Here is a 25,306-nt window from a genome sequence, read left to right as displayed (position 1 = left end):
ATATATAATCATATATAATATATAATTATATATTATATAATAAATATAAAAATATATAATCATATATAATATATATAAAATATACTATATATATGTGTGAATGAATGGCCTCAGGTTCACTGTTTTCTTGACACCTCCAGGTCAGGGATAGTTGTCAGATGCTCTCACACTTGTTCCTTTCTACCACATATATACTTCATCACTGGGAGTCTCACCCAGAAAAATAAAATTTTTACTTCTAAATAAATTTCTAAATTTAATAATCTAATAATTTAAATTTAATAATCTAAATTAACTAATCTATAATTATAATAAATAATCTATAATTAAAATAATCTAAATTTAATAATCTGGGATTATTATAAATTTAATAATCCGGGATCTAAATAAATTTCTAAATTTCTACACATCTTTCTGAAATTTAGACCTATGACATTATTAAATGTCTTTAAACCAGTTTTCAAAGATTAATATGGAAATTCTAGGTCTTCACAGCCTGAATTATAGGTAGGAATTGTTCTGTTTCAATTAGCTGAACCTGCAATTTGGTCTCTTTATGAGGTCTGGGCCAAGCTGGAATTTATGCATGGCCGCTGGCATTAACTTGTCCTTGCTAACACCAAGTTCAATGTGGCCAAGGTGCAAAGCTTCCATAGCTGTCTCAGATAAACACACGTGACATTTGCTGTTTCTAATCTTCACACCTCAATTCAGACCACCTCAATCTGGTAAAGGTTCTTCTAGGTAAAACTGTTGCACTGACAGGATTGACCTTCCAATACCCCCACCCCCCATCATTTTTTTGGTCAGGCCTCTTTTGCCACTGACTGGTCTGATGCTAACCATAGCTACTGGGAAAAATGTTTACCAAACTTATGTTTTCAAAGTACCCTTCTCCACATGAGGAGCTAATGCTAAAACAGCATAAAAGCAGCCTCCTCTGTACCTCCCCCACCACTATGGAAAAGAAAAAAAAAAAAAAAGCCTGATGGATAAAATGTTCTAAATGTGAAGTTTTTCCTCTCATGATGATCTTAAAACATGTCTTCTGCTTACTTACCTACCACTGAAAAAGCACAAAATCATTAAGTAGCAATTTAGTAACAAAAATTGTAACTAGCCAATCATGCCGACTGACAGTTGATCTGTGGCTATATATACATAACATACACACACTTGTGATTTTATAATTGCACATCATAGTTTTATCCTCTATCTGTATAGATGGTTAATTAGTAGAGCAGAATAACAAAGCTATCTTAACTTCCTGATGTTCTACTACCTAAGATGTTCTACTACCTAAGAACCACAGGGATTCTGGAACCAGAATGTGAGTCATGAATGTCCAAGTTCTGCCAGGAATATTTCAAGTGACTGACAGGACAGAGCAGTGTTCAACCCAAAGGAATAAAGCAAAAATGCCAAAGTACCAGGCCTTATTTTCATTCATCAGCCCTGAGTCATATCTAAATTAATCTGAGCTGGATTCTTTGTTACAAACCAACCAGGGGAAATTAAAACCAGACAAACTAACGAACAAACCAAAGAAAATTAGTCAAGAAAGGTAAGACATTTTATTTTACATACAAAAAGGGTGCAAACTGAGTCCTTTCTTCCCCAAATTGGGGAAGAGGTATACTTAAAGATCACATTTGTGTTTTCCATGGTGCCCTAGGAAATGGGCTACTATGAGATAACATATCAAGACCCATTTTCCGTTGTTGTTTTTTTGTTTTTTGTTTTCCCCAAAGAAGGCTACTTCCTCTGCAGAGGAGCTTCTCCCAATGGTGTACAAATCTCTCCCTGGAGGAACCATTCAAATACACTTGAAATTGACATTCATGTTTAAAAATACTACAAGTTTCATTTTCACAGCTGAGCTATGCAACCAGTGCCAGGGTTTATGAAACATCACATATCTAAAATAAAACAAAAAGAAAAAAAAATTTAACAATAATCAGACACATCCACACAGCAATTAAAACTGATTTCCACAGCTGATTTGTACATCATCTAGTCTTAAAAAAAATTGCAATCAAATCCCAACATCTTTTTTAAAGTACAATGGGCAAAGATTAAAGAAACAGACAAAATAATAATATAATAAATTAGAGCATGTAATATATCCAATGGGAATTGATGAATCAACATTACTTTCCATTGGGGGGGTGGTTATATTTTTGGTTTCATCTCTTATCTTTTCTGTTTACTCTTCTGCTCGATAAATGGGGCTCATTCCCAGAGCCAGCTTCCTGTAACACTAATTCGAGAAGCTCACTTGTTAGTTGTTTACTTCTGAGAATATGCAGTAACACATGTTCCCAGCGGCCTGGGCTGTAAGTCTTTATGGAAGTGAAATGCACAGATGAGAATGTGCACGAATGCGCGTGCACACACACACACACACACACAGGCATACAAGTACAACCACATACACCCATTTGTTAAGTGTATTTCCCCCCAAAGAAATGGCTCATTTTTCCTGAGACATTCCTAACAGATTGACAAACCTCTTAAAGAAAGCTTTCGGTGCAAGGGCTGGCCTGGGATTTGGTCTGGAGCTCATGAAGAGGAACACTGAAAACGTCTCACCTGCCCTGAAAGAGGGGGTTTGCAGGGAAGGGGCAGTCAGGACAGCTGTCCTCGTGTGTTATCGGGATGAGTGCACTGCACCCCCACTTATTACCATGGATAACCCTCTGCTTTGAGACACTGAAGGTGGTGATGGCACTGGAAATATGATTGTGAGGACAAAGAGGAGGAAAGTAACAAAAGAAATTCTGTCCACAGAACGAGGTTTCTTTATAACATCAAGTTTGGTAACAAAACTAAAAATATATGGAGTACACGTTCACTTTTTCCTTTGTAAGCTGATCTACAAATACTGGGGTGGACTTCCTGGTTGCTTTTTAAGGAAATCTGTCAACTACTACTGTCTATATCCAGGGAACCTACTTACTATTTTGAATACAATGGAGAAACCTATTCTTTTGCACTCAGTCACCTGCAAAAGTAGTTATGAGAAACCTGTTTTTAAGACTGTTTGATTGAAGACTTTCAAGATTCCTTATTTGTGGCTAAAAACTGCTCAAAACTCTGTAAACCCTCACAAGGGGCGTGGTTTCCTTTTTTTAAGATTCAGAAACGAAGCCACCCCTCCCCCCCCACCCCAGCCCCCAAACAAGACAACGAAACTATAGGGATCTCATTTTGATTCCTGCCAACCCATCACAGGGAAGACTGGGAGTCACTGGCCATCAATCTCTAGACAGGGCTTTCCCAGAGGTCTGGAGTTGGCAAAAGCAAGAACCCCAGAGACAAGTGCCTGTTGCTCATATGGCCAATCCAGATGGGGTGCCATGTGACGCTGGCTCCCTAAGGGTTGCTGGAATTCATCCACCCAGCTTGAGGCAGTGTGGGGAGGGTGGCAGTGGACTGGCAAAGGCAATGTTGGCCAGATGGTGCTCTAAGCTCCCAATCTGAGGGACTCTAGCCCTAACGTGGCTGACACTGGAGATGATATTGTCAGGGCAACTCACTGGGGATGGAAAACTGGCTTAAATATGAAAATGGAAGAGGTGACTGGGACACACACGAAGCAGGTGGAATTGGGAGAGATGCATCAGAAGAATACGTTCCTTTGAGATGCTTTCTGGGCTGTTTTTGAGAAACGCAGGCCATGCTTGCTCACTGGGCAGGGGGAGAGGGGGGATAAATTCTATCTTTTGCATATGAAAAATTTAAGGCTATGATCTTTAGTAACCACTCCGACATACATTACCATCACTGCGTATTTCTGACATTAAAGATGGTTACTCACACTGAGAATCAACACTGAATATGCACCATCAGCATACACTTCCAGTTAACTACGTTGGGACAAAGAGGCGATGGACCCTCTTCTGGCTTCTGGAGGGGGCTGTTTTCTTTGTACTCAGAGTTCATGGACATAAACAGGCAAATCAACACCACTACTGAAAACTCCAGGATCCTGCCATCTCCTGTTGCCCCTGCAGGTCAGAGTGAAATGGAACTTGAACTGGAGGTCAGCCAAGTCCCTTGACTTGTACCTTCTTAGACTCTGTTTACTCCTAGACAGACCCAGTACAGCAGAATGTTCATTAAGGTGGTCACGAGAGCATAGTGGCTGCTGGCACACTGCCTGCCCTTGCAGAGGAGTCCAGAGTGAGATCCCTGGGAAATGGCATGTGTGTGCGGCAAGGGTTCAACCCTTACAACGCCCGACTGCGCAGACGCCGGTCATCCTCTGGGCATACAGAAGGACCGTTTATGCCTGGCTGGATCGCTGGCCTGCCTCCCTCAATCTGCTCAGGATACAATGCCAGAGGGGCCGCAGGGCTCGGGAGAACTCCTGGTGGCATGTAGTAAGGGTTTTTAAATGAACAGATGCTGTTAGTACTTACTGCTAACTCAGAAGCAACCGCAACAATCCCAAAGAAAAGATCCCTAGGCACCATGTTGAGAAATGGAGAAAGCTCAAAAAACTGCAGTGAGCGGACTGGGGTAGCTGGTGGGTGGAGGGGGTGCCCAGCCTCGGGGGCCTGGCTGAGGCACAGCGCTAAGCAAATATAGCAAACGGGTGGAGGAGGGAGCCCTGATGTGCTGGTGGGGATGGTACTGATGGCCAAATTATTTCTTAGGTAGTCTTTTTATTCGCTTTTTATTCTTCAGGAAGATCGCAATAGAATCTCTCTGGGGTCTGGGACCACCTTGGAGTGCTAATGGCCTTTGTTATGAAAATCACATACCTAGTAAGAGATGTGGGGGGGGCAGAGAAAGAACAGTGCATTAGGAAGGAACCCCCATAACTGCTAGGTTTAAAACACCTCAAGAGCTAGCCTTTAAAAACATTTAAGCCCAAAATAAAGTCACAAACCCAGCTGCAGGGGGGCCTGCCCTGAGCCAAGCTGGTCACTGCCTTTGCTTTTTTGTGGAAGCAGAGGTGGGGAGGCACTTAGTGGGTATAGAGTGCCAGGATGCTAGAGGCTTTGTCACCACTTTCCCTTGTCCTCCTCTGAGAGAGAGACAAGGGATAAGGAAGTTAAAGATACTATACAGGAAATTCAAGTTGCCCAAATGCCAATTAAGAAATAAGTTTCCATGATGGTGCCTTAACCACTAGGTAATATCGAGGAAGCAATAGTCAAAATCCTTGTGGAAAAGGGATGTGACCCTGTGTCTCCCAGTCACTCTGTTCTGTATACAGGAAAATTTCTTTTAAAGAAATGAAAAATCACGATCTACACATGAGCTAAGCGGGTCTGGAGCCAGTAAAGTGATACTTCCTAGCCAAGGCCCAATGGAACGGCTAAAGCCCAGAAACTCTGATCCATGCGACTGCTATTTTTGCTCCATGTGAGATGCATCAAGGGACTTGTCAGGACATGCCAACTATCAGAAAGTATCCCCACATCCTCCAGTCCAAAAGATGGCCCTCCACCTCAAGCCAGGGGCACTGATTTCTGTGTTCCCCAAACCACCAGCCTCTGGTCCTCCATGGTTAGCTCTCCCTACTCCCAGACACAAGGCCTTGTTCCCTGACGTGATTCTTTCTCCTCTATCACATCTGGAATGAGATCACTGTTTGCAAATCCGCTGAGCTCAAATGAAAATTGAGCACAATGAGATTAACTCCACATATTGATGACTTTCCAAGCAATGAATGAAGAACCAAGACCCTTCACGGTAGTAGGCTCGCTGACTACCCCACATGGGAAGGCCGACAGTGGACTGGGGAAAACATGCTCTTGATACATGGCCATCTTATTTGGAAGGAGTCTACATCCAGTTGAGAAGATAATTTCAGACCTTTCATTTCAGCATCCTTTCCCCTGGAATCTTCCAGCACCAACCAATCTTATCCTCCTGTTCACAACAGCCCCACATGCTCAGTCCTCAGCCTGCTGCTGTGGACCTGCTGGGAGAAGATCTGTGGGTGCTTTCTAGTAAGGCAGGCCAGCCCAAAAGCTATCACTCAGCTATTGGGGCAGACAGTACATGCTGATTTTATTTCCTGGCCCTATGATACCAAATCCTGAGGTTCTTCTGGCAGTTGGAAGGCAGGCTCACGTTCCTCCTCTTCTTGTCCACTAGTGGCAATATGGCAGTGGCTCTTTCATCACTAATCTGTCCCCCAAGTTACTATGGAAGTCACATGGCTATCTAGGTGGAAGTCCCTGGCAGTGGAGGAAACTGATTATTTCCAATTTTTTTGTCAAGCATCTCCTTCTCCTGGTCACAGTCTGGCTTGGCTGGCTCATCCCATGTGCCGGAGAGCAAGGGTGTCCAAACTGTAGGCTGATGAGGTCAAGAGGCTCTGGTAGGGACATTCTTCAGCAGTTGAGAAGATGAGTATTCAAGTATATTTCCTTGCCAACCTGAGCATTTACTCAGAATGACACAGAGTTTGGCTTCTTCTCTTCTGGGTGCTGCAGACCCAACTTTTTCCACTGAGCATGTCCTCTGGACCCATGTTCTCTCTGAATGGCTTGGCTGGCCCCATCCCCCTCAAAAAAAAAAAAAGTAAAACTCCCAATATAACCAGACACAATATGCATCTGCCATGTTTTTTGTCAAAAAACAAAACAAAAACAAAAACTAAAAGTGCAATAAAGTCAGTTTTTTTTTTTTCCTTTGCTCAGAACAATTTGCATTGTCCTACTACCATCTGGAGGAACAGAGTTCGCTTGTCAAGAGAGTGAAGAATGCCAGCACGCGGGGACAGTAGACTGCAGATTTCTCACAGCTTGTCCAACAGTGTAACTTCATAGGAGGGAGCAGGGGAGGGAGGAACCTGCACCCCGTGGCCAGCTGGGGCTGGAGGCTGCGCAGGCACAGAGGAGGAGGGAGCCACATACTGCCAGGCACCCTGGTAGCTGGAGAAGGTTCTCCTGCCCAGGCCTGTCATCTTCCCCCTGCCACCTTGGCCACACCCCCAGCCTCTGGAGATCCTTCGCAGACAAAGCCTGTAACTCACTAGCTTTTATGCTGGAGAGGGTTGAGGGTGGGGCAAGAACCAGGAGTAAACTACCAGGGAGGGAAGAGAATAGTAATAGTAGTCCTTGAGTTTTTGTGAATGACACCTTCACTGTAAACAATAGGAAGGAGAGTCAACCAGGCAGCCCCCCAAGGGCAATCAGTGGAGGAGCAGCAGCTCTGGGACCTGCTCAGAGCTTTAGGCAGGCAGGGTGGCCAATGACCTACTGGGCCCTGGCTGCCCGCACTGGCTCCTTCTGGGGGCATCTGTTTTCTTCTTTTTGGTTTGGATCTCTACCCTCCCCCACAGAGGAGTCCCTTCCAGTGAAAAGTGGCAGGAGCTGCAGGTGCAATCAAGTTAGAGTCCCCAGGGCCTGAGGACTCCTGGGAGGCACTGGTCACTTGTGGCGCTGGGCAGTCTTCTTCCTTTTCCTCTTAAAGAAACAGCAGCACCTGGAGCACAAGGAACAGCGCAAGTCAGTGCGGGAGGCCTGCAGCTTCCGACAGCTTCTGCCTGTTTCTGCTTACTAAGGTCGGGGGATGGCTTTCCCCCCTGGCACCCACCCACAGGGCCACCCGAGTCTGCGGTGCACACACTGGAAGCAGTGGGCAGTGTCTGCCAGGAGAGCCAAAGGGAACAGCTGCTTCATTTCAATCTGTAGCCACCAAACCTCATCATCCAGAGGCTACAGGCTAGGCAGGGCCAAAACAGGCATCTTTGGATGGAGGAGGAAGGAGGCTTGTTTCCCAGTCTCCCACTCAGCCCACAGTGCTCATCTTTATCTAGAACAAGGCTGGGGGTCCTCAGAGCTGCCAAAGACAGAGAACAAAATGATTTCATGCAGCTGCAGTAGCCAGTGGGTATGGAGCTAAACTGAGGCAGACAAATCCCCCACAAAATCTGACTGCAACTCTAGAGGGACCTCATGATGCTACCAGTGCAGGATTCCGGATTCTCTCCATCCCGCAGCCTCATCTCCACCCTCACCCAACCCGAGCAGGCAGGAGGAGGCCCGAATCTAGTGAGACCTGTGAGCCCAGATCCTCTGACTGAAATTAGCACAGCCCACTGTCTGCTTGGAGGGGACCGGTACCACAGCCCAGGCGCTGACCCTCGGCAAGCAAATGGCTGCAGGGTCCTCAGCTTAGCTCCTGAGCCTGCTGCTACGGCACCAGACAGGGCAGAGGGCTGGCCCTTGTGTAGGGTGGAGGTCAGGGCCTGCTCCCCTCCCCTGCCCTCCACGTGCTGCTCCCTCGGGCAACAGCCACGGCTCCAGCACAGCCCTGAGCCCCAGCATTGCCTCCTTACTCCTGTCACTGGAATGGGGAGCAGCTCTCACTGAGGCAGTGACTAAGTCCAGGAGGGGGTGATGAGGGCGGTGGCATGGCTGGTGCAAGAGACAGGTCCTTCCCAGGAAGCCGACATGTGGGAAATGAGGATGGGAGGGCCAGAAGGTGTGGATGAGTCAAAGATGCCAGATGGTGGAGGGGGGAGTCAAGTTGCAAACTTGACCCTTGAAAGGAAAGCTTTTTGGAGAAAAGTCTCTGGTTCTCCTGCTTAAATCCCTCTGGGTTTAATGCCAGGGCCATTCATATGAAAATGAAAAACTGTTGCTTATTTCCCATGCCCCAAAATTCTCCGCTGTAGCTAAGATTCTTTCCATTTTCAGTCTGACCCCTTGGTACTTCGACACCCAAAGGACAGGTTATTAAAAATTTGGAGGTCTCTTAGAATGCAGAAACAGACATTTATACAGGTAATGATAACCTTTAACCATATCTATATGTATCAAACGTGATCTTAAGGAGGTCTTAAAAAAGCTTTTCTGAGGGTATTAATGACTTTTGTGAAATACTATTTTAAGTTAATTTATTTATGTAATCTCTACCCCCAGCATGAGCTCAAACTCATGACCCCAAGAGCAAGCACCACATGCTCTTCCAACTGAGCCCACCAGGTGCCCCATGAAATACTGTTAATGGGTGTGAATATAGTCCCTAAACAAACGGCAGGTGTTATTTGCAGACTGAATAAATTTTTTTAAATAAAAATGACCAATGCTTTCAATTATTTAAGACGGTCTTCTCCCTGGAGAAGGCTTTAAAAAAAATGGTCTTTTTCTATTCTATATGTTTTAGAAAATGGACATTTCCAAGTTGAAGGTCCTGAAATTAACATTAAACAAGGCAAATTAAATTTCATGAGAGCACCAGTACTTCAACAGAGATACCTGTTCCCTGTTAACCATGATTTTCAGAGACATCATTAACATTTAAGTCAATTTCTATTCTTCTTTTTTTGGGGGGTGGGTGCTAAAATGAGGATTTTGTGTTTTTAATAAGAACAATCACAATGAAGTCCAAAATACTATTTTGGTCCATTTCAAATTATACTATTTCATTTTACCGCCTTCAAGGCAAATCCCTAAGAATTAACATCTGCTTACAAGCACATCATAACCTGATGTGCTGTGCTGAATTTGCCTGACCGGAGGGGAATGTGAGCTGTGGTTTTCAGGCCTGGATGAATTTTTGCTAGTTACTATAGTTAATGCTTCAGCAGTAGCAGAAGCTTTTTTTAATTCTTAATTTTCTTAATTCTAACCCCCACAATCTGTTCTTCGACCCTCCAGTTTCTGTGGTTACTATTGGCAACAGGGCCTGTTAAACTGGGTCAGACCCCAGACCAAGCCCACTGACTAATTCCATACAGACATCTTATTCTCTGAAGAGAAGGAAGGTGCAGGTGCGTGATGAACCCTTCTTATGTCATAGGTTTTCTTCCAGTTGATTCTTTGACTGGATGACCAGAAGTTCTTAACATGCTGGAGTAAGAATCAGTCTATTCTCCTTGGTCCCAAGCCACCACGTGCTCTTTCTCCAGACCTGTGAGCCACTACCTCGCCCATACTGCACTCTTGCTACATCCTGGCCCTCTCCTCATCTGCTACCCCTTTGTCACTCATCTCTTCTTGAGTGTTCTTTTACATTCTTCCCTTGCTCTAATGCCTGGCTCAGGCCCCACCATATCCGTGAAGTCTTCCTGTCCATAGTGACCACTTGGGGGACAACAACAAGTGTCCTGGAGAACTACTTGTGGTTTCAGGTATTTATGTCTTATCTCTACAGCTAGGTGGCACCTAAACTTTTTGGAGCACCTAAGCCAGATGGTACCTAAGCTTTGGGGAACCCCCTAGACTTCCAAGCAGAGTTGGATGAGCACACAGCAGGCTCTGTATTTACATTCAGAATTATGCGACTGACATCTCACAGGAAAAAATAGACTATGACAATGTCAGATTTACACAGACATGTTAGATTCAACAGGCCAAATGTGCTCCTCAGTACCATAAGACTACAAAGTCTATTTCCATTAAACCCATTTGTTATCTTCCACATAGCCCTGTCCCTGTAGGCAACTTGGCTTAGACCACCTGGAGTTCAGAAACTGGTGTCCAACCCAGTCCCCGAAGACAAATAGAAACAAGGTGATCACAGAGTCCAGCAGACTGTTATCACCATGTAGAACACGACCCCATGCATGCAGACGATGTGGGGGGGGTTCTCATTCCAGACCACAACAGACCAACTAGCTCAGGAGCATCTGGAAGGCCACAGGCAGCAGCTAAGAAGAAAGCTGGAGAGTGGGCTCTTTTCTGTAGCAAGAATGTGCCTCACTGAACGTGGACTCTTTAGGGCTTCCCCTTCCACGTAGCTCCTATTGTTCCTAAGAATGCATTCAAGGAACCTTCTCCAGGAGTTGGAAAAGAGAGGCTTCAATATTGCATTAGCTGAGTCAGCCCTTGACCTACTAAATGTACTCTGACAGGAAAAAAAAAAAGAAGAAGAAGAAGAAAAAGACAATAAACGGAAAGCAAACAAACAAACAAAAAAAAACAAAACAACAACAAAATGTCCATTTCTCCCCCCAAGAAGGAGCTCTTTTTGAGAGACTCATTCTAGAGACGAAAGAACCAGCTGAATCAAAAAGGAAAGTCACAGATTTTTTGCAAAGCAGCCAATTTCCAGGTGAGGGACCAAGCTACAGAATGTGAGATTATCTGGCAACAACTGACATTGTGAATGATAATCTAAACAACTGATTAGTAACCTTGTCCTCCTGCTCCTGTCCCTCTCTGTCTGATTATCTCTGATCTATTAGTTTGGGAGACAATTCACTCAGCTAAAAATAGAAAGGTAATTCTGGATACTGTGGGATATTGTTTTGACAGGAGACGACAGCGATGAGATGGGTTTGAAAGGAAAGAAGGAACAGATTAATTCCTGGGTGTAGGCCTGCCCCATCCCCACCTTGTGGATCTAGTTCCCCAGTCTGGGTGGTTATGGCACAAGGCGGCGTATGGAAGCCATTCAGTGTTCCTAAGGCATTTTGTTTGGCTTTGCCAATCCCAGCCCAGTCTGGTCCGCTCCCCTAGCATGTGGACTGGAGAGAGGGACTCACCACAGGTTGAGCATTTTCAGGCAGCTACAGAGTGTGTAAAGAGAAAAACACAGAAAGGAAGAGAGAAAGAGAGATATTAGTCCACAGAGGTGAGATGGAAGCGACTCCCTGTGAGCCATGCAAACATGCAGTATGTGTCTGTGTTTCGTTTCCTCCTCTGTTGAGGTACGGTGAGTACACCCAGGCCACTTGGCCCCCACGCTAAGGAGGAGGGGGCAGGTGCCTGACAGAAGCATATAGGAGGGAGCTGGGTATCTCAGTGAGGAGAAAGGTAAAACAGAAAGAACCCCAGAGTGGGTTTTCCTGGGCAATTTCCAGAAAGGTAGCAGGAGAAAGAGGAAACAATCCTGCCTCTAAGAATTTAATCAAGCACCAAGTGAGCCATTTTGGTTCCCACACAAAGCTTTACTGTACAATGTTAGGCTGACCTCCCAACTATTCTGAGGGAAAGAGAAGTCCTTAGCCTTTCCAGAGTTCCAACATGCCTGACCAAAGCAGCTGGCAGTTAGCTCTCCCCCTAGAGGAGCGGGGAAAGGCTTCAGCCACCCTTTATTTTAGTAGGAAATGAAGCAGAGCAAGAAGGGTCACTGCTCTGGACTAAGGTATAACTGCCAGGAGAAGGGCCTACATCCCATTGTTGTTAATTCCCAGGAGAAACTGTTAAGTTAAATTTGGTAGGTAACCAAAAACTCCTATTTTTACCCTAACAAAAATCAACAAAAAAGCTGTCTTCCTCACCACCCTTCCAATCATATTTAAACAAGGACATGTGTCCTATAACCAGAAGAAAAGGGCAGTTAGACATTCATTTCGTAAATAGAACAAAAACCAAGACCCTGTTATGTCTCTCCTCCTTTACACAAAACAAGCTGGGTGAGGAACCCAAACTCAAAAGCTTGGAAGGGAAGGTTTCACGTATCTCCCCAGTTCCTGGGTGAATCTTAACAGAGGCAACAGCCCTCTTTTTCCCACAAGCAGGCTGCATGGACAAATGGCATCACAGCTGCGTGCAATGAGGGGTTGTTTGGGACGTCTTGTGCTTCTCTAGCTGTGACTTCTTCCCATGAAAATGATCGAGCAGGTGGATTCACGGCTACCCCCTCCCTCCAAAACACAGAGACGGCCAAGAAGAAACACACATGGTTGTGCTGACAGTTCCCTGGGCAAGATGGATTGGTAGCTCACAAAATCACTGGGGGAATCAGCACACAAAATGCCCTAAGCTTTGAGCTTTTGGATGACATTTGGTCAAAGACAATTGCTCCCCCCTGGTTTCCACACATTTCTGAAGGCCCAAACCTGGAACTAGTGGCAAAGAGGCACAGCAGTCCTTTTTACTAAATGGGGGGACTTTAAACACTCTTCATCACATCTTAGAGTTTAGAATATTCCAGAACAGAATTCACCGCATTGCAATCTCTTTGTGTGAACAGCCCCCTCTTTTACACACAGGACACAAACACCACAGTCACATACACAATCAGTGTACACATTTATCAAAACGAAATGAGAGAATGGGTTCAAAAGATAAATCTATACAGGACACACCAGAAGACGAAAGCCCATTCAATCTTGGTATTCAAAGTACACTATTAAATCCAGAACTAAATGCCTGGCCTCCAAAGTAATAGCCACAACATGAACTGGGAGTGAGGTGGGGGTGGGAATGGGTATAGCCATCTTTCAAGGCCAGACAGTGTTTAAATCAGAGCATGCTTAATGCCCTGATTCCTAACCTTGGCCACACATTCAAATCATCTGAACTTTAAAATTTCCTGATGCTAAGGCCATAATCCCAGATAAAAGCAGAATCTCTGGGACCAGGATTCAGAAATACGTATTTTCTAACACGCCCCAGGTGATTCCAAAGTGCAGCCAAGGTTGAGAACCCAGAGGATAGGAAGTACTATACTGTTTATTTCAGAGAATGATGTTTTGTCACAGAAGCTGGAAAAACTGTGAGTACTATTAAAATCTCCAAAGTCTCTGAGACCAGAGAGCATGTTTCCTTACTAAAAATGGTCTCTCCCCGGCATTAAAAACTGCCCCTGCCTTCCTTGCTCATAAGGGCTCCCCAGAAACCAGGAGAGGAGCATGTGAAGCTGCCTGCAGTCAGCAGGAACTTGACAAGAGAGAGTCCAAGTCATCCTTGAGTTGTTCTTTACCTACTGGGAAGGAATCCCCAAATCCTGGCTTTCTGAGGAAAGGACCTCTTGGAAGCAAAGTGAGCTTGTCATACGGATGGGCAGGGGAGCAGAGGAGTGGGCAGGGGACAAGCACGCAAAGTGTAGCCCGAAGAGAGAATGCAGGTCTCGACTGGCCTCCCAACACTTTACACCCAGAGGTGTAAGCATGTTCTGGTGGGTACTGAGGTCACCTGGCGCTCAAGAGAGCACCTGGGACACAGTGTCACTATTCGTATGTTGTCTGCTTCTGAGAACGAGATACTGGGATAGCCTGAATGTTCTCAAAGGGTTTCTAAGAAAGGTCATCCGTGTTAGGCTCGGCAGCAGTTACTGATTTGTAAAGGACTTCTCTCTCCCTACCTCATGTCTTCTTGGAGTTTCGGCCTGGATTGGAATTTGGGATGGGGCAAAAAGGGAAAGAAGTGAGAGAAACACTGCTTTAGCAGTAGACGTGGCAGTTACTCCCCCTTCTACCCCCTATGCTAGGAGTTTAACCACACGCCATGCAGAGAGCACCAAGGGGCTGGTGGTATGGTAGGGCAACACATTCACAGGCAAGAGAAGCAGAAAAGGGCGTGGACTCACCCCTCCCCAATAGTGTGATTTCCTCTCCTCCCAAAACTCTTCCTCACAGGTAGAGACTATCTTGCCTGACTTATCAGAGTCTCTCTGATTCCAGAATCATTTAAGTGAGAACACAATTGGCCCTAAAACTCTTGCTCCAGGACTATACATGCAGAGTTCTTAGCCAAGAACCAGGCATCAAATGCTGTTCAGAATGGTCCATGACTTCAGATAAGCAGATTTTTCTCTGTATCCCACAGGGAGCAAGAAGCTCGAGGGACCCAAGAGGCTCATGACTACTATCCATTTTAGCTTCTTATACCACGATTCTTTTAGTTCACTAGGTCTTTTGCCCCATGTGGACTAGAAAAATGTGATGATCTTCCCAGAAATCACAGCTAAAGAAGGGCAGAAGCAGCCTTAAGGTGCCATGCAAAAAAATAAAACAGTCAAAGGAAGAAAGCTAAGGACACAAGCATGAGGAATCCAGTCTGAGATGAGCAGCACGTAGAAAGGAAAAGACAGAGAAGACTTTTCAACCTAGGACACAAGAGCCCCCATGAAAGATGAACGTACTTAGCTTCCTCGACTACCTCCACCTCGGCGTGAGCTGTGATTGGTGCATTGGAGTGGGCTCCTGTGGGGTCATCGACATTCAGCTCTCCGTTGGTTGAGCTAACCACCTGAAACAGAAAGATGGAGCGTGATGGACATCACGGCAATAGGAGCCTCCTGCCAGTACCAGAGAGGGTCCCTAGGGGAGATCTAGTCTCTAACTTAGGTACTAACCAGGCAGTGTCTGGAATGCTTGTCTTCCTGAGCTGAGGGGCCAAATATCCTCATTTAGATCAGGTTCCCAGGACCGTATCATGTGAGAACACAAAATGCAATGATGTAATCATGTAACAGTAGCTTCCACACTGAATGCATACTCTGTGTCAGCACTCTGCTACACTGTGTGTGTAAATTTAATCTTCACAAAAAGCCTGTGAAAGAGGTCATATTAACTTGCTTTAATTCTACTACTCTCAGTTTCTTATGCTAGAATTATAAATAGACTCAGGGATGATGTTGAAAAAAAACTCTAAAAAGGAAATCAATAGTGGGCATCAGAAACTATAAGCAATCACACTTTCCTTCAGGAATTTCTTCACAGCTTTGACCACTGGTTTGAAGTTACTCAAACAAGAGTGCCGCATCCTCTCTGCTGAGAGGGCAGACGGTAAGGAAACGCTTTCCTTTGGAAGACCAGTGTTATTTCAACAACCTTTATTTCAGGTTCACGGTCATCCCATTTCTCACTGATGGTCCCCGAATTGTAACTGAAGGCTCTCACTCCTGTCATCTGGTTAATGTGGACCCGATCAGGCTTCTCTTGCTTGTGCAGCTGCTTCTGTCACTTGGTTTCATTTCCAGCACATGATTCCTGCTTATGTGGGTGCTGGGAAGTGGGAAAAGGGACCCCGCTGGACAAACCACTCTGCTGTTAAAGACCTTGGCTGAAACATGGGAGAGAACCACAAAATAGGATAAATGGTTCGGATATCACATGCCCTTGGGTAAGTAACTTCATCTACTTGAGACAGTTTCTTATAGGCTGATGTGAGAATTACACAAGCAAATGCACCAGATGGCGTTTGGGAGGATACCTGGCACCCGACACGGTAGCAGAGCACACACAGTAACTAAGATATGGGCTCCAGGGTTAGTCAGCCCTGGGTGAGAACCCTAGCTCCACCACTTACTTGCTGTGGGTCCTTGGGCAAGATCTGCAATCTTTCTGTGCCTGAGCTTCCTAAGTTCAACAGGGAAACAATGCAGCTTATCCCTAAAAGGGTTACTGTGCAGACAATGTACACCAAGTCTTCAGCCCCATGCCATGGTACATGGTAATGGCTCAGTAAGTGTTCATACTACTGTTATTCTCCCTCCATAAATGTTTATTCTTATCTCCCTCTTGATCTGGGGTCCTCACCAGCAGTTTATTTGAAAAAAATTTAAAGAATAGTCATGAAAAGGAAGGCAGGAGGAAATGTGTTGAGTAAGGGTTCTTTGGGGTACTTACATGAAGAATAAAGGGCACACAAGGTAAACAGTACTTAGCAGTAGTCTCTACTCACCATTATCTCTAAACCAGAAATATTTATTGTTCTTATAATACATGCTTAAAATAATTGAAACAATGCTATATGGTTAGTCAAAGAAAACTACAACATTCAATTTGGACTTACCTAAGGGATCTGATCAAATTTACCATCTCTCATTAATGGAACCACTCAACCTTATTTATCTCCTGACATGACATAATAAATATTATGTAACATTATCTATGTAATAGTCTTCCAAAAAAAAAAAAGTTTTATCTGAATCTAAGTATGATGGACAAAAACAAAAACAAAAACAAAAACAGACAAACCCAAAATATGGGACTTTCTATAGGACAGCAAGCCTGGACTCTTCAAAAAAGACTTCTCTGAAAATTTTAACACAGGGCTAAGTGTTACAGACTAAAAGAAATTAAGCAAATGAGAGATTGAAAGAAACTAACGGGGCATAAGAACTAAATGCCAATGCATACCTCGATTAGGTCCTGTACCCTATAAAATTAATCTGGGGCACAAATGGAAATGTGATAAGGACTGAAGATTAGATATTATGGAATTATTATTCAATTTCTTAGATACAATGATGGTATTGGTTACATGAGAGAATATCTTTGTTCTTAGGACATGTGGACTAAAGTATTGTGAGATAAAATGCAATGATGTTTACAGACTACTTTCAGATACTTTAGCACACCCCCCCACACACACACACCACCACCACAGAATGAAAGACGTGGCAAAATCTTAATAATCATTCATCTATGTTAAGGATACACATGGGTTCATTTGACCACCATTACCACCACCACCATTAACTACTACATAAATTTGAAAATTTCAAGATAAGAACATAGGGCAATAAGCAGCAAAACCGAAATATGAGTGAAGATTTACAGATTAGAGAAGCACAGCTCCTCATGCGAATGCTGTCCCATTAACTTCCTTAGCCTACATTTATTTCCTGGGGCACATTCTGGCTGCACGCTGGAGAGCATGCTGGTAAATTCATTCTGCCAGCACAGGGGCTAGAGGAGAAAACACTGTAAGTTTCTCAGTGAACTCTCAGTCCAGGAACTGGACAAGGTGTTAAAGAAAATGTCTTGGCTTTTACTGAGACAAAGCAGGAGTCAGCAAGAGTCACCACTGCCAGCTGCTTGATGACTTTGGGTCATGGCTCCTGTCCACAGTGTTTCACAGGTCGTGGGCTCTCTAATTCCTCTCTGCTACGAATTGCCACTTGGCCCATAAGCAATGTCCTTGGGCAATCTAAGGAAGTGCAGGTATTTCCATTTTACGGACTGGAAATCCTGTCTGTATCAATAAGTGTCTGGTCTCAAATCAGTCAGGCACAAATGGGAACCTGATCATCTGGTGTCTAACTTTTAACCTAACTATGCCTAAAATATCCTACTAATCTAGGTCTTTAGAGCATCCACGTCAGAGGCTGGAGGGACAGCCTGGCAAACCACTGAACTGCTTGCCTAGATGGGCAGTAAATGTTCCTATAGGTGACCAGAGAGCTGGACTCCAGGCCTCGCTCCAGCCTCCTCTGTGAGCCCTGATTTCTAGTGCTAGAAGACCAGGCTGACAGCTCTGGTCCTATCTACCTCATAAATACTACGGCAGTTAAATACAAGGATGCTGAGGAAAATTATAAAAAACAAAAAACAAAACAAAACAAAAACCCAACCCCTCCCCCCAAAACAATAAAAAAAACCCAAAACACCCTTCTGGATATAATGAATTATCAGTATTTTAAAAAAATATTTTATTTATTTATTTGAGATAGAGCACAAGTAGGCTGAAGGGCAGAGAGAGCAGCAGACTCTCTGCTAAGTAGGGAGCCCGATGTGGGACGAGCCAGAGGCAGCCACCCAACTGAGCCACCCAGGTGCCCGAATTATTAGTATTTTAAGCAGTATCATTTTTATACCCTTTTTGCTGAATTTTTAGTATAATTTCATAGAAAAATAAGCTTATTTGTATACCTGGAATGTTGAAAGTTATTTTGTTGTAGTCACTATTAAAGTTAATCCAACATTCCTCTGGCTATATCGCAAATATCTTAAAGGACTAAATGAACGAGATTAAGGTAAAGTGCTATTTTAAACTTTAGTCCTTAATATTAGTAACATCTCTTTTAATAAGTTAATATTTTAAGTAAAAAAATTGAGTTACTAAACCCCATTTTTCAAAACATGACCATGAAGAAAAGTAAGAGTTATATACCAAAGGAAGCAATACTTTAGTGGACAGTCAACATTTCAATCCTCCTTCTCACAACTAACATATGTGGTAGTTCTGTACTTTAGCTTCCCTGTCTGTAAAATGGGCATATTACTGACCTCAGCAAGAATTGTAATTAGAAATTATAAAGATTTGAGCAAGGTAAATATTAGTTAATAGTTGAATGTCATTCTTGGGGTGCCTGGGTGGCTCAGTGGATTAAAGCCTCTGCCTCGGCTCAGGTCATGATCCTGGGATCGAGCCCCGCATCGGACTCTCTGCTCAGCAGGAAGCCTGTTTCCTCCTCTCTCTCTGCCTGCTTGTGATCTCTGTCTGTCAAATAAATAAATATAATCTTAAAAATAAATAGTTGAATGTCATTCTTTTTTTTTTCTTTTTTTTTTTTTAATTTTATTTGTTTGACAGAGAGAGAGAGAGATCACAAGTAGGCAGAGAGGCAGGCAGAGAGAGAGAGAGGGAAGCAGGCTCCCCGCCGAGCAGAGAGCCCGATGCGGGGCTCGATCCCAGGACCCTGAGATCATGACCTGAGCCGAAGGCAGAGGCTTTAACCCACTGAGCCACCCAGGCGCCCCTTGAATGTCATTCTTAAGTCTCATGTCTTTGCCTGGTCCTGAAACTTTCTAGGTATTTCCTATATATTTTAATTTAAACAACTTTGGGGTCATCTTTTTGAAAGAAAAAAAAACTATACTGCCTTCTTGAATTTAGATCTTCCACATGTGGAGGACTTGTGGAAACAGTAGCAGAATGGGAACCATGGGGGTGGGGCAGGGGGTCTGCCTATTAAACAGGTTAGAATGGGAGTGTCTACGTGCCTTACTAAAGCAAACTCTTCTCATCTTGGTGCTCTGTATTTCCTACCATGTGCTCTGTTGGTCATTCAGGAAGGCTAAGCATGGTCTGACCACATTATCTTTGGGAAATGAGACAACTTGAAAATATGTGGCATCTGTTGTGTTAGGAAAGTATGGCTGATTTGGTTTGCAAAAAGCATAGCCTTTATGAGTGTACACAAACTGTAGCTACAATGAGAGAGGCAGATATCCTGAGGAGCACCAGAGCTTAATGTAATCTTAGGGAAACTGTACACGTGCCTATCCCCTACCCAAGTGTCAAGGATGCTTGCAGAACTAAGTTTATAGGGAGTAGAGGGAGGCTGAATTTTCCAAAAGTGCCGCCACAGACTCTAATTAACTCCAATTTTAAAGACAACCCCTCACAATGGACAATTAGGAAGCACTGTCCAAATGAGCACCTCTGTGTTCCAGGAACACAAATCTAGTATAAACTGTCCAGATGTGCTTGATTATGGAGGTATTTTCCTTTTAAAATATTTAATCTTTACATTTTTCCCTAGTGAAAAAGCATGTTTATTGTAAAAAATTAGAATATTAAAAAAGACTACATAAAAAGTACAAGTTTCCAGAGATGACATCACATGGACATGACTAGTGGGAAATTCAGTATATCTTCCTTGAGAACAAGGTTGTGCAAAGTATTTACATAACAAGTAGTAAATACTTTAGGCTATACAGTCTGTGGAAACTACTCAACTCTGAGCATGAAAGCAGACATCCACAATATATAAACAAATGAGTATGCTTATGTTCTAATAAAACAGGCAGAAGGTGGGATTTGGCCCACTGGTTGTATTTGCCCTCCCCTACTCTACATTCTTTTTTTTCTTCTGTATACACTAACATATGTGTATGTTATCCCCCATATGTATATGTATATACTTATATACAATATATAAAATATATGTTAATAATGTACAATATAAACAATATATTGTATATTAATATATTATATACATATTTATATATTATATACAAATACATAATATATATAAATATGTTTATATGTATATTTACATCTATGTGTGAAAATAAAAATAGGGCCAAATTTCATGTTGTTTTACAACTTGGTTTTTGTTTATTTTTTTAAGAGATTTTTATTTGACAGAGAGAGAGACAGTGAGAGAGGGAACACAGGCAGGGGGAGTGGGAGAGGAGAAGCAGGCTTCCCGCTGAGCAGGAAGCCTGACGCAGGGCTCGATCCTAGGAACCTGGGATCATGACCTGAGCAGGAGGCAGACCCTAAAAGACTCAGCCACCCAGGCGCTCCTACAACTTGCTTCTTCCACGAACTATCTTAGACCTTTCCCACAGGACCTAGAGATCTCCATCCACTGTATGCAAGTATTATGTTTGTTTTGTTAATGCCAAATTTTGCTTTATTTTTTAGTATATGGTCGACTAATAAAAAGTTAGTTGCATCAGATTTTCTGGTAACAAGTGGCAACATACATTCTGGAACTGCAGCATCCATAACAGTAGCTACTAGCCGCATGTGGCTGCTGAGTACTAAAAATGTAGCTAGTTCAAACTGAGATGTTTTTTAAGAGTAAAATACACACTAGATTTCAAACACTCCATTTAAAAAAAAAAAGCAAAATACCTCATAAATTTTTTCAAGATTTTATTTTTAAGTAGTCTCTACACCTAATGTGGGGCTCGAACTTGCAACCCCAAGATCAAGAGTTGCACACTCCACTGACTGTGCCAGCCAGGCACCCCTCTCATAACTATTTTTAATACTGACTACGTGCTGAAGTATTTTAAACTGGATTAAATATATTATTAAAGTTAGTTTCACTGTTTATTTTTACCTTTTTAACGTGATTACTAGAAAATTTAAAATCACATATGACTCATTTCCTTTGGCAGCATTGTTCTGGAATATGTGTCTTCAGTATCTGTGCATTTCTGAGGAATATTTATCTGAAACTGGATTTACTGAATCAAAAAGTGTAGATAGTTAAGATTTTATTTATTTTTTTTAAAGATTTATTTATTTATTTGACAGACAGATATCACAAGTAGGCAGAGAGGCAGGCAGAGATAAAGTAGGAAGCAGGCTCCCTGCTAAGCAGAGAGCCCAATGCAGGGCTCGATCTCAGGATTCTGGGATCATGACCTGAGCCGAAGGCAGAGGTTTTAACCCACTGAGCCACCCAGGCACCCCTATTTTATTTTTTTTTTAAAGACTTTTTCTTTCCTTTTTTTTTTTCCTAAACATTTTATTCATTTATTTATTTGACAGACAGAGATCACAAGTAGGCAGAAAGGCAGGCAGAGAGAGAGAGAGAGAGAGAGAGAGAGAGAGAAGAGGATGCAGGCTCCCTGCTGAGCAGAAAGCCCAATGCGGGGCTCAATCCCAGGACCCTGGGATCATGACCTGAGCTGAAGGCAGAGGCTTTAACCCACTAAGCCACCCAGGCGCCCCAATATTTAAGATTTTAAAAGACAGTTCCAAATAATCCTCTAAAATAGTTGTAACTCCGATTTCAACAATACCAGAAATCTATTAAACTTATAGATTTCTGCAAATGTGATAGACGAAATTGTTATGTATGTATATGTACGTAAATTGTTTCTGCAAGGATTCGGGGGGAGGGGACACCTGAGTGGCTCAGTCCATTAAGCTTCTGCCTTTGAGTCAGGTCATGATCTTGGGGTCCTGGGATCGAGCCCTGCATCGATCTCTCCCTCTGCTCCTACCCACGCCACTAGTGTGCACACTCTCTCTCTCAAATAAATGAATAAAATCTTAAAAAAAATTATTTCTACAAGGTTCATTAGGAAAATAGCAGTCTTTCCCCAACTCCACTATTTCCTCTCCTTTAAAACTGATTCTTTTGTTTTTTTACCTCCATTATCTCTGAATAACATGCATGTTGATCCTTCATTTTTAGGCATTATATTCACATTTTCCATCCTTCTAGTCTTCCATTATAGTTATACTGTAATTCTGACAAGATCAATTCTTAGTTTTACATTAACTATTTACAGCTGTGCCATGGAGTATATACTATGCTTCTTTCCTTCCCTGTATAATTTCTTATTCTCCCTAGAGTTAATCATTTTTTTGTTTTCTACAATTTCATTTTTTAAATCTTATCTTTTAAAATGTTTAATTGAAGTAGAGTTGACATATATTAGTCTCAGGTATACAACATAATGATTTAACAATGATATACATTATAAAATGCTCAGGACAATAAGTGTAGTTACCTTTTGTCACCAAAGTTATTACATTAAAAAAATTTTTTTCCAAGTAATCTCTATGTCCAACGTGCAGCTCAAATTTAGAACCCTGACACTGAGAGTTGCATGCTCTATCCACGGAGCCAGCCAAGTGCCCCCAAAGTCATTACATCATTAACTATATTCCCTGTGCTATACTTTTTATCCCTGTGACTTGTTCCTTTCTTTTTTTGAAGAGAGAAAGTGAGCGGGGGTCTGGGGGTGGGGAGGGAGAGAGAGCATCTTAAGCAGACTCCGCATCCAGCACAGAGCCGGATGTGGGGCTTGATTTCAGGACCTCGAGATCATGACCTGAGCCCAAATCAAGAGGCAGACGCTTAACCGACGGAGACCGCCAGGTGCCCCAATTTATTTATTTTCCAATGGGAAGTTTGTACCTCCTCTTAATCCTCTTCACCTCTTTTGTTTACCCTCTGACAACTACCAATTTGTTCTCATATTTATAAGTCAGTTTCTTGTTCATTTGTTTTTTTTATTCCATAGATAAACAGAATCATATGGTATTTTTTTTTCTCAGCTTGACTTACTGCACTTATCACAAAAGCCTCTAGTCCACCCATGTTGACACTTCATTTTTAAGGCCAGGTAATGTTGCACATGCGTGTGCACACATACACCACATCTTATCTGTTCATCTATCAATGGACACTTAAGTTGCTTCCCTATCTTGGCTACCGTAAATAATGTTTCAGTAAACAGAGGGGTGCATATATCTTTTTGAAATAGTGTTTTCATTTTCTTTGGATAAATATTCAGAAGTGGAATTACTGGGTCACATGGTAGTTCTGTTGTTTATTTTTTCAAAAATGTTTTCAACAATTTTAACCTCTCTTTTCTACTTTATGGGAGACTTCCTTAAAATTTTCTCTTCCAAACTCTTGAGTTTTAATTTTTCTTATGTTTTTAATCTCCAAGAGCACGTGCTCTTTCCTTTTTTCTTGGTTTGCTCTTAGAATGTTCCTTTTTAAAATAGCATCCTGGGGCACCTGACTCAGGTTATGATCCCATGGTCATAAGATCAAGCCCTGTGTCAGGCTCTGCACTGGGCATGGAGCCTGCTTGAGAGTCTCTCTGTCTCAGGGTGTCTGGGTGGCTCAGTTAAGCACTGAGCTCCATGCTCAGCAGGGAGTCTGCCTGAGAGTCTCTCTCCTTCCTTCCCTCCCTCACCCATCCTCAGTCTCTCTATATATAAAAAAGTAAAAATGAAAAAAAAAATAAGTGGGAGACTGCAAGAAGTACAGGGGTGGGACTTTAAAGTATAGATCACACATTCATTTACTGTCCCTTTTCTTCAATATAGCTCCCCATCCCCAAATGTGACTCACATCCCCCAATTTATAGAACCCCTATTTTGTCCTTAGCAAAGAATAAATCTTTGGTTTTTTTGGGAAGGGGGAGAGCATCTAGGGACCTCTGGCTTCTTAGGAAACAGACTTTTAACCACTCTTCTTTATTTTAGCACATGGCCCTACACACCAACTTCTCCTTATAGAAGGCCAACTTCTGGGTCTTTAGGGTATTACCCAGTGAAAACAGGCCTTCTTGGCTCAGGATTCAGTTTTCTTGGGACTGCTAAGTCACTGAATAATTGCCCAGCATCTAACATTTTGTTGCTGTTGCTTCTTCTGTCTTCTCCAACCTTGTATAGATTCATGTCTTTCAAAAAAATCCCTTTATCATTCTTTTAGTGCTGTTTCAGGAGGACGTGAGAGCAGATCTGTGTGTTCAATCCATCATTTTTACCTAGATGTTCCTGTGAGGGTTTTTTTTTTTTTTTTTTTTAACAGAATCACAGCTATCTCCTGACTTCCTGTAAATAACACAATCTTCTGTGAATCACTCCATGTAAAAACATATTCTAGACAATCAAGCCTATTAAGATGAATTTCTACATGCAAAAGGTTTGTCTATCCCTTTATTTGATTTGGTGGCTCTGGGTTTACTTGTGTGCCCCAAATGGTGGTGTCACTTAACGGTCTGAGAGACACATTTGGATTAAGATTATTAAAACAGTGACATGGAAGAAAAGTAAAGAGACACAGATGTTCTTAAGTACTAGACACAACAAAGCTTCAAAACAGTCCAAATGAAATCAGAAATAATTCACTGAGACCACACTTATTCCAGAGGAATAAAACCCAAAAAGGAAAGAGCCCAACTTCTTGGTAACCCACTCAGAAATGGTTGACTTGGACCAATTAACACTCTCACCTTATGTGCTAATAAGGCACAAACAACCATGGAATGAGCTACATATGCAGTCCTTTATCCAAAATCTACTTATTTTGCACATTTCAAGTCTTCAAAATTCACATACTTGACACTAACATACCTCTACCTTGACATTATTTTTATCGTTTATCATGAGTAGATCAAGGTAATAGGATTAGTTTACCCAGAAATCAGTATCAGAAATCATACAGATGTTTCTTAGTCAATGACAACAATCAACAATCATCTCAACAAGTGGTTCTTACAAGTCCATTTGGCAGAAATCAGCACACAGATATTCAGTTAACTATAGAAGCAACTCAACCTAAGAGCAAGTTTCGTTTCTAAAGGAACCAAAGTTTCAGAAGCAAGTCAACATTCCACCAGCCAAGCTGAGAAGGCCAGGAAAGGGCAATAAAGGCAGTA

At 42.7% G+C, this 25,306-nt stretch overlaps 1 protein-coding gene across 14 annotated transcripts in view; it reads right to left on the bottom strand.

Annotated features, from left to right (window-relative positions):
- Positions 1-1,550: 1,550 nt before the first annotated feature.
- Positions 1,551-25,306, bottom strand: part of CSNK1G1 (casein kinase 1 gamma 1) — a 188,717-nt gene continuing 164,961 nt past the window's right edge. For 10 of the 14 annotated variants that reach the window (XM_032864732.1, XM_032864735.1, XM_032864729.1 and 7 more), the window contains 2 exons: positions 14,785-14,891; positions 6,640-7,449 (listed from right to left, as the gene is read on the bottom strand). In XM_032864732.1, the coding sequence (XP_032720623.1) occupies positions 7,395-7,449; positions 14,785-14,891 (162 nt within the window). In that variant the 3' untranslated portion in view covers positions 6,640-7,394. Of the gene's footprint in view, positions 7,450-10,908; positions 11,483-14,784; positions 14,892-14,997; positions 15,708-25,306 lie in introns of those variants that run through there. The other 4 variants (XR_004383548.1, XR_004383551.1, XM_032864726.1 and 1 more) reach the window with 3 other exon arrangements.

Source organism: Lontra canadensis, unplaced genomic scaffold (genome assembly GCF_010015895.1).
Source record: "Lontra canadensis isolate GAN:19392208 unplaced genomic scaffold, GSC_riverotter_1.0 scaffold28, whole genome shotgun sequence".
In the NCBI taxonomy this organism is placed as follows: domain Eukaryota; kingdom Metazoa; phylum Chordata; class Mammalia; order Carnivora; family Mustelidae; genus Lontra; species Lontra canadensis.
Note: the sequence above shows the minus strand (reverse complement) of the source record. Positions and strands in the feature narration are given on the sequence as shown.